Consider the following 17,007-nt stretch of genomic DNA (forward strand, 5'->3'; position numbering starts at 1 on the left):
ATTTATATTGGGGGTCGGGAGGGGGCGGGGCGGGGGTCCCGAGACGTTGCCAAAGCATTTTCGGGGGTCCCCGGCCAAAAACGTTGAGAACCCCTGCTGTAGGCTATAGGTGACAGTGTGGCTACCCCCCCTGCTGTAGGCTATAGGTGACAGTGTGGCTACCCCCCTGCTGTAGGCTATAGGTGACAGTGTGGCTACCCCTGCTGTAGGCTATAGGTGACAGTGTGGCTACCCCTGCTGTAGGCTATAGGTGACAGTGTGGCTACCCCTGCTGTAGGCTATAGGTGACAGTGTGGCTACCCCTGCTGTAGGCTATAGGTGACAGTGTGGCTACCCCTGCTGTAGGCTATAGGTGACAGTGTGGCTACCCCTGCTGTAGGCTATAGGTGACAGTGTGGCTACCCCTGCTGTAGGCTGTAGGTGACAGCAACTTTGGAAACGCGGCGACCCATTGTGCCAAAGTGTATTTCTGTGTGGAGGCTGGAGGGCAGGCTTAATTAACTCTGAGAGGCAAACATCCTTCGCAAGCTGAAACCAATTTGCAGACCGTATCTCTCCCAGCCGCCCAGTGTGCAAATAGAGCAACGCCTGCCTGTGCGTTTCGCTTGACGGCAGCTGTGTGTATATCCGTCTGCCTGTTTATCACTGCACTTGGGATGACCTTAATGTCCCCGCAAGTATCGTAGAATGTGAGACGTAGACATTGTGAGGACCATTTTCCTGGTCGTGCAACCAAAACATTGCCAACCCACAAAGCCTTCGACGCGTCGCAGTGCGGCATGTTGGCGACTTGTAAATCAGGTATTTTTTTTCCAGCTTTAAGCTTATGGTTAAAAAAAAAAAAAGGTAAAGAATGTGCAGAAGGATGCTAAACGCACACCAGTCTTAGTAGTGGTGCCAGCTCACGGCAGAAACATCTAAAGAGTTTAAGTCTTAAAAAGACAAAAAGAGTGGCTGCACACACTGATAGCCAAAGAGCCGATTATTTATTAGGATGCAGAGTAATAAATAATCGGCTCTTTGGCTATCAGTGTGTGCAGCTACTCTTTGTCTTTTTAAGACTTAAACTCTTTAAAGATAAAAAGAATGTCCTTCATAATAATCGCCGCCCTAAGATGTTAATGTTCTCACAAGTATAGTATACAGAGAGAGAGAGTGTGTGTGTGTGTGTGTGTGTGTGTGTGTGTGTGTGTGTGTGTGTGTGTCTGTGTGTGTGTGTGTGTGTGTGTGTGTGTGTCTGTGTGTGTGTGTGTGTGTGTGTGTGTGGGAGGGAGGCAGAAAGTGTGTGCATATCAGTAGATTTATGTGAGCGTACGCATGCATTCCCCATGCAGCCAAAACGCTGCCCCGTGCTCCTAATTAGAACTAATTAGAAGGCACACAGTGTAACAGCGGAGAGGATTTAGTGGCTAAGAGCAGAGCATCGGGTTCACACAGAGTCCTGCCTCTCTCTCTCATCATAATATCATAGATCAGATTCTTCTGGCTGTCTAGCAGAAAACCTCATATCTCCATATTTATTTTTTGGGGGGGGAAATCAGGGCTCCATTTTCGTCACCGCAAAATCCCTAAACTTCTTTGCCTTGTTTTACTATTTTGAAAAAACATTTTTGAATAGTTCAACTAGCCAATCTACATTGACACGTTGTGAGCTTGTAGACTGACCATTTTAACTATTCAAAAATGTTTTGCAAAATAGTAAAAAAAAAAGGCAAAGAAGTTTAGGGATAAGGGGTTTAGCGGTGACGAAAATGGAGCCCTCAGTGTCCTACTTCATCATACTACAGTATCACAACAAATAGCAAACACGGTCGATCCACAAGCTCACGACGTGTCGCGATGTGATGATAAAAACACAAAAAAATACATTTTTTCCATTTTGTTTTGTTTTTTTAAGTGAAAGTGGTTTTGTCTGTCCGTGGATTTTGTATATATTGAACCAATTAAAAGTATTAACAATCTTTCCATTTCCTGAAAAGTAAAGCTTTTAGACATGGTTTCGTGTGTGTGTGTGTGTGTGTGTGTGTGTGTGTGTGTGCGTGCGCGTCTGTGTGTGTGTGTTGGGAGAGACGAGAGAGATTGATAAAGAGAGGGCGCTGCGCTAGGGTACAGCCTTTGTGTGTGTGTGCGTGCGTTCTACATCCTGACAGTTTTCTGAAAAAGCTATGTTTCTATGTCAGTCGTTCTTCGATTTAAAAAAAAAATAGCAGACCTACAAGCTCGTAGCGCGCCACTCGGTGGCACGCTCGGTTAGCTAAAGCATAATGCTAACACCAAAGGGGGTTCCCGCCCAAAATGGGTTAAGACAGTGGTCCCCAGCTAAATGATGGATAGTTGGTAATCCAACTGATCCCTTATGGATCTTTAACCAAATGGAAACCAAACCAAATGGACCCTTATTTGGTTTAATTTTACACAAGGGTTAAATTATTGTTAAACATCTGCATTACTTAAGGTAATTTACAAGAAGTCTACACAATTTGAGAATGTAGAAGAATGGTTAATTTGATCAACGTTTGCCTGTTATGTCTCCTCTCAATACAGCATGGAAATGAAGACATATTCTTTAATTTTGGGTCTGCAAGGCTACATTTCATCAAATGGTGGTCTGTGGCTCAAATGCTGAATAAGTAATGGTCCTTGATATAAAAATCACACCCGTGGTGAACTGAGTGGTGCAACTCCGGGTGGGCGTCTCCGGTGGGTCCCCGGAACTTCCAGACCCACAGGAACGCGCCTAAGGTGCCGCCACCGGTTCCGGCGAGCCACCCCACGTCCGAAACGGTCGAGAAATGACAGAGTTACTGTGTGGGGGCATTAGCATTTAGCAGACACCTCTCACTCTCCCCCTCCCTGTAATTAGCAGGCAACACTATCTCTCTCTCTATGTTTCTAGCACAACAGCGCCACTTTTGCCCCTACTGGTACTCTAAACATAGGGACAGGTACGTGGACATAGGGACATTGCTGTTCCTTGGAGTGGTTGCACCCACTCAAAAAAAAAGTTGAAAACCACTGGACTAAGAGTCTGCATGGCCCGTTAGCACCCCCTAGTGCCCAGCTGCTCCATATACCCAAGTGGCTGCAAGGTGATGATGGGTGGTGTGAAATCCATGGGTCTCTCTTCCAGAGTAGGAATGCAACAGTCCATTTCATTCGCTATTTAATGCCCTATTCAATACTTCTACCTCGTACAAATGTGTCGTACAAAATAGTGAATAGTGAGCTTGTAGACAAGTAATTTTTTTGCTATTTTTGAAAATGGTAACCTCCCTCCTCCCGAAGAAAATCTATGATTTTATTCAAGTCAATTTACGTTGCACCTAGTCTCTGTGTTGCCTCTCGCAATTTTCAAATGCTTCCGTCATTCAGTCTGGAGAACGGAAGTTCGAATCATGAGCAAGCGGAAGTGAAAGTGAAAAGTAAAGATATAAAATGCATTTTCGTGAACCGAAATGGCAGCTTCCTTGCTCGGATTTCGGAAGGTGTAGTTCCAGACTAGCCTGGGCACCATTCCATCTCACGTCATGTTGTAGTATTGCTTTGTAGTCAGCAATCTTCCTTTGCTGACTTCCTTTTCCCTCAAACCAATTTTTCTTAAGAAAAGTTGCTGTTCCTGCCTGATGACTACAAAACAATACTACAACATGACGTAGCGATATCATCCGCTCCAGACCGGTTCACACGGCACTTTTGGAACAGAGGTGGAAAGCCTGGTGAGGCGAGGTTAGTTCCAGACTATAATATATACTAGCATTCAGAGATTGTGGAATAGTTTTATATGGCTTTATGTTGCACCCCAACCAGCAGTACCTTTGTTGTTGAGGTTGGCCGAGTTGCTGCTGAGCACGGTCAGGGTGTAGTGGGGGGGCAGCGAGGCCTTGCAGATGGCCGTGATGAAGGCGTCCCGCGGCGTCACCAGGCCCAGGCGACCGCACAGCGACGCCACGCTCAGCTCCGCCTTCAGGATGTTCTCCGTGGCCGTCTCGTCCGTGCTGAGGAAGGAAGGACACCATGGAAGGAAGAGGAGGGCGTTCATTAGTCTCGTGTTGCCAGACTGTTGCCTCTCAGAATCACACACTCTGGAGAACGGAAGCTCTGATTGATTATGAGCAAGCGATAAAAGCGGAAGTTAAGCCTCGTCCCCACTTCCGTTTCGTCTTTACAGTCGCGCACATTTATCAGAATATAAATCACAATCATCGAAGCACACAGTACGGTACATAGCTTGCTGCTTGGCAGAAATGGAAATAAAAAAATTAAATGTAAAGAAAAATAAACATATATTTTGTGAACCGAAATGGCAGCTTCCTTGCTTGGATATCGGGAGGTGTAGTTCCAGACTCTATGTAGCATTCAGGAGGTGTAGTTCCAGACTCTATATAGCATTCAGGAGGTGTAGTTCCAGACTCTATATAGCATTCAGGAGGTGTAGTTCCAGACTCTATATAGCATTCAGGAGGTGTAGTTCCAGACTCTATATAGCATTCAGGAGGTGTAGTTCCAGACTATATATAGCATTCAGGGGGTGTAGTTCCAGACTCTATATAGCATTCAGGAGGTGTAGTTCCAGACTCTATATAGCATTCAGGAGGTGTAGTTCCAGACTATATAGCATTCAGGGGGTGTAGTTCCAGACTCTATATAGCATTCAGGGGGTGTAGTTCCAGACTCTATATAGCATTCAGGAGGTGTAGTTCCAGACTCTATATAGCATTCAGGAGGTGTAGTTCCAGACTCTATAACATTCAGGGGGTGTAGTTCCAGACTCTATATAGCATTCAGGAGGTGTAGTTCCAGACTCTATATAGCATTCAGGAGGTGTAGTTCCAGACTTTATATAGCATGACTCTATGTAGCATTCAGGAGGTGTAGTTCCAGACTTTATGTAGCATTCAGGAGGTGTAGTTCCAGACTCTATATAGCATTCAGGAGGTGTAGTTCCAGACTCTATATAACATTCAGGAGGTGTAGTTCCAGACTCTATATAGCATTCAGGAGGTGTAGTTCCAGACTCTATATAGCATTCAGGAGGTGTAGTTCCAGACTCTATGTAGCATTCAGGAGGTGTAGTTCCAGACTCTATATAGCATTCAGAGATTGTGGAATAGTTGTCTTGGCTATGCGAGACTAGGCGGACATCATCATACATTTTTACTGGACGCTTAATTGTCATACAAATAGTGATTAACGATTGAATTGCATTTTTGGCATTGGAACATGTAATTCTAAATTACATTTCTGTTTTTGACATTTGGGCTTTGTGAACAAAGCTAATTGCAATAATGTTCTACGGATTCCTTTATACAGATGAATGGAAACGATTATGACGAATAATTGTGATTCTCCCATATAATTGCGATGCAGGCGATTATGTTAAGGTGTGTACAAATGGAACCGTGGGTCCATTTGGTTCCATTGGTTTCACACTCTGAGTTAAATTTCAGTAGATGCTGAAAAATGTCCCTGAGAGAGAGAGAGAGAGAGAGAGAGAGAGAGAGAGAGAGAGAGAGAGAGAGAGACAGAGAGAGAGAGAGAGAGAGAGAGACAGAGACAGAGACAGAGACAGAGACAGAGACAGAGAGAGAGACAGAGACAGAGACAGAGACAGAGACAGAGAGAGAGAGAGAGAGAGAGAAAATGAAAAAGAAATCAAATGGGGGTTTGTGGCCTAATTGACACTAGGGGTCCTCGAAATTAGAAATAAATAATTGTCCTTTGTGCCTGTATCTATCCAGGCCTTAAATGCTGATATGAGGAGGAGGTAACTTCTTGTCGCTTCTTGTATTTTTTGAGTGGTGTAAACCACTCCTACAACTGGCTTTGTTAGTTTACGTGTCTGTCTGTTTGTCTGTCTGTCTGTTCGTACCAAAAAATGAGCATGGTTGCTACGGTCACCCAGTTCACACGGGTGTGATTTCATTACGTCAGACATTACGTCAGACCACAGCTGATCAGTCTATATAAGACCTGGCACCACTCAGTTCACACGGGTGTGATTTCATTACGTCAGACATTACGTCAGACCACAGCTGATCAGTCTATATAAGACCTTACACCACTCAGTTCACACGGGTGTGATTTCATTACGTCAGACCACAGCTGATCAGTCTGACCACTCAGTTCACACAGGTGTGATTTTTAATATACAACTGTTCTTGCAAGTGATGATGAATTCCAATGCTACACTGATAACTTGAACTGACTTCCTGTGTTATTGTTTTTATGTGTACACCATGATGTGTCTTTACTGTATTTTACGTGATTCATGTTGTCTGCCTGTTATGATGCTTTGCTGTAACAACAAATCGCCCCTGGGGGACAAACTAATAAATTAACCTGAACCGTGAATGCTTTTAATATCGTCTCTGTTCGGGCAGAAATCTCCACATCCTAACAGAGTTGTTTTCTTCATAATTTAAACCCATTTTTGGCGGGAACCCCTTTTGGTGTTTTAACTCAGGGGTTCTCAACCCGTGGGTCGCGACCCCTCGGGGGGTCGCCAAATTATTTTAGGGGGCCCCCAAATTATTTTCAAAAAAAAAAAAAAGATTTTTTTTAAATTTTTATTTTCACGATTTTTCAAAAATAGCAGACCTACAAGCTACAATCTGCTATTTTTCAATAGCTAAATTATAACAATGCTTAAAACACCAAAAGGGGTTCCCGCCCAAAATGGTTTAAGGTTATTGTAGCAGTCAATTTATATTGGGGGTCGGGAGGGGGCGGGGCGGGGGTCCCGAGACATTGCCAAAGCATTTCCGGGGGTCCCCGGCCAAAAACGTTGAGAACCCCTGTTTTAACTAAGCATTATGTTATACTTTAGCTATTGAAAAATAGCAGATCTACAAGCTCATAGCGCGCCACCGAGTGGCGCGCTACGAGCTTGTAGGTCTGCTATTTTTTTTTTTAATCGTGAAAATGCGGCACAAATCTTTGAATATATATTCTTTCAGAAGACTTTTTTTTTTATTTCGACGTCAGGCCTAAATGGGTCAACGCACTACTTGATCATATAACTACAGCGTCACACAAAAGGCATCAAAAGTGGCAGATCCACGAGCTTGTAGATCTGCAAGCAAACCGTTGTGGACCTATGAGGTTTCCACCTGACAGTGACAATTATGTAAAATGAGGAACCGAAGGCTCTGGGATGTCGGGTTTTTTTTTTGTGTGTGTGTGTGTGTGTGCGTGCGTCTTAGCAGCAGTGAAACGAAAACCCAAATCCCAACAGCCCTGTGGGCTTAGAGGCAGACACGCACACAGCAAGTTCCCATTCTAAAGCTAAAGTCTGATCTCCTTTGTAGAAGAGAAATACTTTATGAAGTACTCGAGTCCCAGGGTACACAGTTCTGTTGGAAACGAGTCAAAAAGACAGAGGGGGCACACACACACACACACACACACACACACACACACACACACACACACACACACACACACACACACACACACACACACACACACACACACACACACACACACACACACACACACACACACACACACACACACACACACACACACACACACACACACACACACACACACACACACACACACTGATGAGAATGAACTGAAAGGCATTGATCTGCACAACGCTTTTATGAATTCCCTCCCCCCAAAAAAGCCTTTTATACATTTTCCTCCCTCCCAATGGAAGTGTGTACACAAGACATACAAGATTTAGTTTAGGACCCTACACTTGATCCTATTCCACAAAGAGGATAATCTCTTTATTTGAAAGAATATATATTCAAAGCTTTGCACTACATTTTCACGATTTTTCAAAAATAGCAGACCTACAAGCTCGTAGCGCGGCACTCGGTGCCGCGCTATGAGCTTGCTATTTTTCAATAGCTAAAGTATAACATAATGCCAAAATAGGTTAAACCACAGGAGCCGTAACCTTCCTCTTCTGGGCATGGCATGAGAGGCAAACATTTGGCCTAAAACTATTTTTGCCAGAGGCAAACGTGCTTTACGTGCTTGTAGAACTGCATTTTTGTTGTTTGTTGCTATTTTCACCATTTGATTTATTTTTTGCATGTATTTATTTATTTTAGGGAGGGGGGAAATCAAAGACATGGGGGTGCTGCTTGCTGCACACTGTCTGGAACTTGCGAAACATGTTTGCTCTTTATTTAGCCTCGATCAATACCCATGAGGCTTTCATTTTCGTCGGAATATATAAAAATACAAAAATTGAAAGCCTGGTGGAACGAACGCATTGGCCGCTCTGGGCTAGAAGTGGGAGGAGTCAACCCTTCCGGGTGGGCGTCGCTCCAAATTATGTGACGTATAGCGCCGCACCCGGGGGGGGGGGGGGGGGGGGTGTGTCACCAACCTTTGGCCGTTAAGACATTCATTCATTCCTTACACACCTGTCACCAACCTTTGGCCGTTAAGACATTCATTCATTCCTTACACACCTGTCACCAACCTTTGGTCGTTAAGACATTCATTCATTCCTTACACACCTGTCACCAACCTTTGGCCGTTAAGACATTCATTCATTCCTTACACACCTGTCACCAACCTTTGGTCGTTAAGACATTCATTCATTCCTTACACACCTGTCACCAACCTTTGGCCGTTAAGACATTCATTCATTCCTTACACACCTGTCACCAACCTTTGGTCGTTAAGACATTCATTCATTCCTTACACACCTGTCACCAACCTTTGGCCGTTAAGACATTCATTCATTCCTTACACACCTGTCACCAACCTTTGTGCATCCCCAAAATAGGGATTGATTATTGATCGGTAATTGCATCAAAAATTTCACATTACAGATTAATTTTAGTAAAAGCTCTGAGACCTGTGCGCAATCACGTATAGAGGGTATGCACATGCATAAAGTGAATGGCAAAATTGAGTGGCAACGTGAGTTTAATGTCGTTTAAAACCCATTTTGGGCGGGGACCCCTTTTGGTGTTTTAAGCATTATGTTATACTTTAGCTATTACAAAATAGCAGATCTACATGTGTGGCGTAAATCTTTGAATATATATTCTTTCAGAGCGAACGTTTTTAACGCAAATCTTTGCTTCTGGGGGGTCCCTGGAACAACATATTTTCAGATGGGGGTCGGCGGCCAATTACATATATTTTTGGGGGTCCTTGACATGAAAATGTTTGAGCACAACTGACATAGAAACATGAGGTTTTTCGGAAAACTGTCAGGATTTAGAAGACATTTTGTAGAATCTGGCCTCAGGTCTAAATGGCTTAATATATGTGTACCAACCTGGCATCCAGCAGTAGGGACAGTGCAGCAAGCAGACCACACCAACACGCACTGACCATCTCCTCCCAGACCACATGACCTCCTGAAACACACACACACGCGCACACACACACACACACACACACACACACACACACACACACACACACACACACACACACACACACACACACACACACACACACACACACACACACACACACACACACACACACACACACACACACACACACCTTATTCACTATTTTTTATTTATCGTCCGGCTTTAGAGTTACACCATGGTAACTAACAAAAGCCAAACAAACCTCTACCAAAGTGCTCTAGCCATTTAAATGCAGAATGCTTCTGAAGGTGTCAAACATACAAGGGGTGTAATAGTGGTAGTGGCCACCAGGGGTCAGAAGAGTGCTTCTTTTCAGAGTGACATTCCATTGTACTGTACATGGCATTTGAGCTGCTAATGATTTGGTGACCCAACCTCATGTGGTAAGCATAGTTACAAAGGACTGCCCCGCCCCCTACTAGGGCATTCACTTCTAGTAATTTTTACTAGTTGACTAGTTGCCTAGTTTACTAGTCGACTAGTCAACTAGTTGTTTAACTACCTATTATGTAAAAAAAACTAAAAAAAAAAAAAAAAAACTTTCTTCTTATCAACTAGTCAACTAGTACCAACAAGGTCGACAAGTGGATTTACTAGTCGACTAGTAAACTAGTCGACTAGTTGCTTAATGTCCTACCCCCTACTATCCTACTCTAAATGCGCCATGTCTCTGCGTAGGTGTGTGCGTGCGTAAGTGTACGGTTGTAAATGCACATAACACGAGAACCGTTTGACCCACCCGACTTCACATTCCACACACACGTTCCACACCCCTGCAGGGAGTGCAGTGCCAGGTATCGAGTCGGTCGGAACCCACGGTTCTCCAGAACCACCACAAAAAGGTTAGGCTCTGCCAGTGGGCCTAATGAGGCCCACTGGCCTTTCACCTGTGCCAGGCTCTGCCAGTGGGCCTAATGAGGCCCACTGGCCTTTCACCTGGGCCAGGCTCTGCCAGTGGGCCTAATGAGGCCCACTGGCCTTTCACCTGGGCCAGGCTCTGCCAGTGGACCTAATGAGGCCCACTGGCCTTTCACCTGGGCCAGGCTCTGCCAGTGGGCCTAATGAGGCCAACTCCTTTCACCTGGGCCAGGCTCTGCCAGTGGGCCTAATGAGGCCCACTGGCCTTTCACCTGGGCCAGGCTCTGCCAGTGGGCCTAATGAGGCCCACTGGCCTTTCACCTGGGCCAGGCTCTGCCAGTGGGCCTAATGAGGCCAACTCCTTTCACCTGGGCCAGGCTCTGCCAGTGGGCCTAATGAGGCCAACTCCTTTCACCTGGGCCAGGCTCTGCCAGTGGGCCTAATGAGGCCCACTGGCCTTTCACCTGGGCCAGGCTCTGCCAGTGGGCCTAATGAGGCCAACTCCTTTCACCTGGGCCAGGCTCTGCCAGTGGGCCTAATGAGGCCAACTCCTTTCACCTGGGCCAGGCTCTGCCAGTGGGCCTAATGAGGCCAACTCCTTTCACCTGGGCCAGGCTCTGCCAGTGGGCCTAATGAGGCCCACTGGCCTTTCACCTGGGCCAGGCTCTGCCAGTGGGCCTAATGAGGCCAACTCCTTTCACCTGGGCCAGGCTCTGCCAGTGGGCCTAATGAGGCCAACTCCTTTCACCTGGGCCAGGCTCTGCCAGTGGGCCTAATGAGGCCCACTGGCCTTTCACCTGGGCCAGGCTCTGCCAGTGGGCCTAATGAGGCCCACTGGCCTTTCACCTGGGCCAGGCTCTGCCAGTGGGCCTAATGAGGCCAACTCCTTTCACCTGGGCCAGGCTCTGCCAGTGGACCTAATGAGGCCCACTGGCCTTTCACCTGGGCCAGGCTCTGCCAGTGGGCCTAATGAGGCCAACTCCTTTCACCTGGGCCAGGCTCTGCCAGTGGGCCTAATGAGGCCCACTGGCCTTTCACCTGGGACAGGCTCTGCCAGTGGGCCTAATGAGGCCCACTGGCCTTTCACCTGGGCCAGGCTCTGCCAGTGGGCCTAATGAGGCCAACTCCTTTCACCTGGGCCAGGCTCTGCCAGTGGGCCTAATGAGGCCAACTCCTTTCACCTGGGCCAGGCTCTGCCAGTGGGCCTAATGAGGCCCACTGGCCTTTCACCTGGGCCGGGCTCTGCCAGTGGGCCTAATGAGGCCAACTCCTTTCACCTGGGCCAGGCTCTGCCAGTGGGCCTAATGAGGCCAACTCCTTTCACCTGGGCCAGGCTCTGCCAGTGGGCCTAATGAGGCCAACTCCTTTCACCTGGGCCAGGCTCTGCCAGTGGGCCTAATGAGGCCAACTCCTTTCACCTGGGCCAGGCTCTGCCAGTGGGCCTAATGAGGCCCACTGGCCTTTCACCTGGGCCGGGCTCTGCCAGTGGGCCTAATGAGGCCAACTCCTTTCACCTGGGCCAGGCTCTGCCAGTGGGCCTAATGAGGCCAACTCCTTTCACCTGGGCCAGGCTCTGCCAGTGGGCCTAATGAGGCCCACTGGCCTTTCACCTGGGCCAGGCTCTGCCAGTGGGCCTAATGAGGCCCACTGGCCTTTCACCTGGGCCAGGCTCTGCCAGTGGGCCTAATGAGGCCAACTCCTTTCACCTGGGCCAGGCTCTGCCAGTGGGCCTAATGAGGCCAACTGCTTTCACCTGGGCCAGGCTCTGCCAGTGGGCCTAATGAGGCCCACTGGCCTTTCACCTGGGCCAGGCTCTGCCAGTGGGCCTAATGAGGCCCACTGGCCTTTCACCTGGGCCAGGCTCTGCCAGTGGGCCTAATGAGGCCCACTGGCCTTTCACCTGGGCCAGGCTCTGCCAGTGGGCCTAATGAGGCCCACTGGCCTTTCACCTGGGCCAGGCTCTGCCAGTGGGCCTAATGAGGCCAACTCCTTTCACCTGGGCCAGGCTCTGCCAGTGGGCCTAATGAGGCCAACTCCTTTCACCTGGGCCAGGCTCTGCCAGTGGGCCTAATGAGGCCAACTCCTTTCACCTGGGCCAGGCTCTGCCAGTGGGCCTAATGAGGCCAACTCCTTTCACCTGGGCCAGGCTCTGCCAGTGGGCCTAATGAGGCCCACTGGCCTTTCACCTGGGCCAGGCTCTGCCAGTGGGCCTAATGAGGCCCACTGGCCTTTCACCTGGGCCAGGCTCTGCCAGTGGGCCTAATGAGGCCAACTGGCCTTTCACCTGGGCCAGGCTCTGCCAGTGGGCCTAATGAGGCCAACTCCTTTCACCTGGGCCAGGCTCTGCCAGTGGGCCTAATGAGGCCAACTCCTTTCACCTGGGCCAGGCTCTGCCAGTGGGCCTAATGAGGCCAACTCCTTTCACCTGGGCCAGGCTCTGCCAGTGGGCCTAATGAGGCCCACTGGCCTTTCACCTGGGCCAGGCTCTGCCAGTGGGCCTAATGAGGCCAACTGGCCTTTCACCTGGGCCAGGCTCTGCCAGTGGGCCTAATGAGGCCAACTGGCCTTTCACCTGGGCCAGGCTCTGCCAGTGGGCCTAATGAGGCCAACTGGCCTTTCACCTGGGCCAGGCTCTGCCAGTGGGCCTAATGAGGCCCACTGGCCTTTCACCTGGCCTTTCACCTGTGCAATTTCCAGCCTCTGTCTGCCTCAGCCAATTGAGGCTCAACCAATCAGGCTCTGCCAGTGGGCCGAATTGATTGCCAAGTACACTTTTCAGTTTGCAGTCTACAGGCACACAGGCACATACACAGATCTCCATGTGGGACACCGGCTGACAGTTAAAACGGGTGCTATGGCAACGTATATCATTAGGTTGGGGGGCTGCCACTCCTGACCCACCACTCCTCGTCACCCCTCCCCCCCTCACCAGGCGGGGGCTGCCACTCCTCCTGGGGGTGCGCCTCCCTGAAGTCGTGCGCCTCGGCCTCCTCCCGGGCCAGCTCCCGCTCCATCATGGCGGTGATGCCTCTCACCAGGTCCAGCAGGGCCGAGAAGGCCACGGACATGGCGTAGCCCTCGGGGATGGACGGAGGCTCCACCTTGTCCAGCATCTCCAGGCTGCACAGGGGAGGGGGGAGGAGGGGAGGGAGGGAGGGGGGAGGGAGGGAGGAGGACAAATATTTTATTTGTGAGGGGCGCTAGCCTCTCCTATATACAGGTTTAATGTTTGTTTTTAGTTCAATGTTTGCTTTTCCCTTTCAGAGGTCGCCACAGCGAATCATCTGCCTCCATCTCACCCTGTCCTCTGTCGCCACCGCCAATCATCTGCCTCCATCTCACCCTGTCCTCTGTCGCCACGGCAAATCATCTGCCTCCATCTCACCCTGTCCTCTGTCGCCACAGCGAATCATCTGCCTCCATCTCACCCTGTCCTCTGTCGCCACAGCCAATCATCTGCCTCCATCTCACCCTGTCCTCTGCCTCCTCTTCTCTCACACCAACTAACTCCATTGTCCTCTTTCACTACGTCCATAAATCTTCTCTTTGGTCTTCCTCTATAGGCCTCCTGCGTGGCAGTTCCAACCTCAACATCCTTCTACCGATAACATACTCACTATCCCTCTCCGAACCATCTCAGTCTGGCCTCTCTGGCTTTATCTCCAAAACACCTTGACATGCGCTGCTGTCCCTCTGATGTACTATGTTCCTGATACCGTCCATCCTTGTTACTCCCAGAGAGAATAACCTCGACATTTTAGTCTCTGCTACCTCCAGCTCTGCTTCCTGTCTTTTCCTCAGTGTGACTGTCTCAGTCTAAACCACACAACATAGCTGCTCTCACCACGGTCTTATACAGCTTCCCTTGAATTCCTGCTGATACTTTCCTATCACACATCACAGTACAAACGGTACTTTCCTATCACACATCACAGTACAAACGGTACTTTCCTATCACCCATCACATTCCTATCACACATCACACCCGAGTACAAATGGTACAAAGGAGAAGTAAAAAATAATAATAACAGAAAAATATGCTTAACACTTAGGCCGCTATCATTTATTGAAAAATTAGGATCTAATTCACGCCAAGCATTTTTTAAAATTTTAGCTCTTATTTTGAAAAGCCGCCATTTCCGGTCCATGAGCAGTAGTCATAACCTTGGAAGCTACACAGAGCGGACAGGCCTTGTTTACCATCTGAAGCCAGACCGGAGCTCTGCAGAGCTCCAGATCGTCATATCTGTGCCGTCAAAGAAACGCTGTTTTGACCAAAATGCCATCTGGGACAAGGAATAGGAGATACAGGTGATTGAAAGAAATGGATAGAATGGATTATTATGGCGACGACGATCTAAGATGGGCGATCCAGTGCTGTGCTAACAACACAGCTAGCTAACCGGCTAACGTGAGTAGCATTATGGCTCGAGCAATCGAACGCGCCATAAAAGCGCAATTGCCGAAGGCCGTCGGCAATGGCGTTAAGCGTCAGTATCAAAATTAGGCTTCAATTGACTTTAATCGACGGCAATGGCGCTGAAAGTATTAATGTTTAACCTATTAATCCATTTAGGCCTGACGTCGAAATAAATTCTTTCAGAAGACTTTTTGTCTTCTGAAAGAATATTATATTCAAAGATTTGTGCAACATTTTCACGATTTTTCAAAAATAGCAGACCTGCTATTTTTCAATAGCTAAAGTATAACATAATGCTTAGTTAAAACACCAAAACGGGTTCCCGTCCAGAATGGGTTAAACCCACTTTAAAAATGTTCACAGGTTTGTTTGTCCTACCCACCCGTTTTTTATTTTAAATTAACCTTAAAAGATGTGAATGTTGGACACAGTACAGTTGGTACAGCAGGTCAGTGGGTAGATGGTTCCAGATAGTGCTTCCCAGAGCTGAAAAGGCATTTTGTGCAAATGTTGTGCGTCTGAACTGCATCTCACAATCCCTCCTTCAAGGGGTGTGTGTGTGTGTGTGTGTGTGTGTGTGTGTGGCGTGCGTGTTTCAACTCCTGTGCACGTACAGTACACCTGACTTCCATCTGCTTTTGTTTACAGCCAAGTCTAGTCGAGTAAAAAACTCTGTCTCAACTCTGTCGCGCACGCACACACACACACACACACACACACACACACACACACACACACACACACACACACACACACACACACACACACACACACACACACACACACACACACACACACACACACACACACACACACACAGGCACGCGCACGGCGATCCCTCTCTAAACCACACGCCGTATCGTCTCTCAGCCTTAATTGAATACGCATTAAAGGGCTTCCCTTGTAAAACATCAAAAGTCTTCTACAAGCAGATCACATTACCTTCAGAGGAAAGACCAATTTATTCATTTTAACCCATTTTGTACGGGAACCCCTTTTGGTGTTTCACCTAAGCATTATGTTATACTTTAACTATTGAAAAATCGTGAAAATGTGGCGCAAATCTTTGAATATATATTCTTTCAGAGCGAACGTTTTTAACTCAAAATCTTTTCTTCTGGGGGGGTCCCTGGAACAACATATTTTCAGATGGGGGTCGGCGGCCAATTACATATAATTTGTGGGGGTCCTTGACATGAAATATTGAGCACCACCACTGACACAGAAACATGAGGTATTTCAGAAAACTGTCTAGAATCTAGAAGACATTTTGTAGAATCGTCCTGAGATCTAAATGGGTTAAAAGCCCTCCGAGCGAGGCTGCCCTCTGGCTATCACTGCAATTTCCTGTCTTTTAGGGCCCTGTTAAAATGGTCTCTGTCGGGTGGAAACAAGCCCCCCAGTGAGGCTCTCCAGTGGCGTGCACAGATAGACACTAGGGGGTGCTAGAGCACCCCCTGCCCTTTTGGCAATGTGCCCTTTTGAAAAAAAAAAAAGAAAAAAAAAAATAGCAGACCTACAAGCTCGTAGCGCGCCACTCGGTGGCGTGCTATGAGCTTGTAGATCTGCTATTTTTTCAATAGCTAAAGCATAACATAATGCTAACACCAAAAGGGGTTCCCGCCCAAAATGGATTAAGGCAACCGGCCGGTTCCACGCGCTGCACAAGGTGCCCTTTTTTAACTTGAGCACCTGTCCCTCTAAATGTCTGTGCACGCCACTGAGGCTCTCCAATAGGTATGTATGTAACGATTCAACTCAACTCACGATACGATTCGTATCACGATATGAGGTTCACGATACGATTCTTCACGATATTTTAAACAGAAAATATTTTCCAGAAAAAAATCAGTTTTTTTAAATTTTATATATCTCCCGCCCCCTCGAGCTTTTTTCAATTTTTTTATTTAACTACATTGCAAAAGAAGTAGCATTACTTTTGACAGTGCAGAAACATAATTGCCTTCCTTGATGAGCCTCAACGACCATCACCTGGGCACAGACACACACAGCTCCCCTCTACAGTGCTCTACTACTGAAAGTGACTAATTTCTCTCCAAAAGTACTTCAATATGATGGAATATGACTTTTTTATTTTATTTCAATAAATCGATGCATATCGTCGGGATTAATATCGATATATATATATATCGATATACGATATATCGTTACATGCCTACTCTCCAATGTTGAGGCACTCGGCCCTAGTGGTGAGAGGAGGTACTGCAGGCAGACCCGTGGAGTTATGACGAGGAAACACACCGCGCAGCTGGGCTTTAACATTGAGGGGGCGCCCGTTTACTTTGCACTTCTGCATTTTGGACACCAAATTTTAGAGGCTATCACTCCGGTTCAGTCGCTATCCTTTTAACA

The 17,007-nt window shown here is 47.6% G+C and overlaps 1 protein-coding gene across 1 annotated transcript in view; it reads right to left on the reverse strand.

The window, feature by feature from the left end:
* mon2 (MON2 homolog, regulator of endosome-to-Golgi trafficking) overlaps positions 1 to 17,007 on the reverse strand; it is a 126,112-nt gene that overhangs the window by 48,316 nt on the left and 60,789 nt on the right. The window contains exons 12-14 of the mRNA XM_079501727.1: positions 13,144 to 13,334; positions 9,254 to 9,335; positions 3,814 to 3,995 (exon numbers count right to left, since the gene is read on the reverse strand). Of these exons, the coding sequence (XP_079357853.1) occupies positions 3,814 to 3,995; positions 9,254 to 9,335; positions 13,144 to 13,334 (455 nt within the window). The remainder of the gene's footprint in view (positions 1 to 3,813; positions 3,996 to 9,253; positions 9,336 to 13,143; positions 13,335 to 17,007) is intronic.

The sequence above is a fragment of the Electrona antarctica genome (assembly GCF_951216825.1).
Source record: "Electrona antarctica genome assembly, chromosome: 5".
NCBI classification, from domain to species: Eukaryota; Metazoa; Chordata; class Actinopteri; order Myctophiformes; family Myctophidae; genus Electrona; species Electrona antarctica.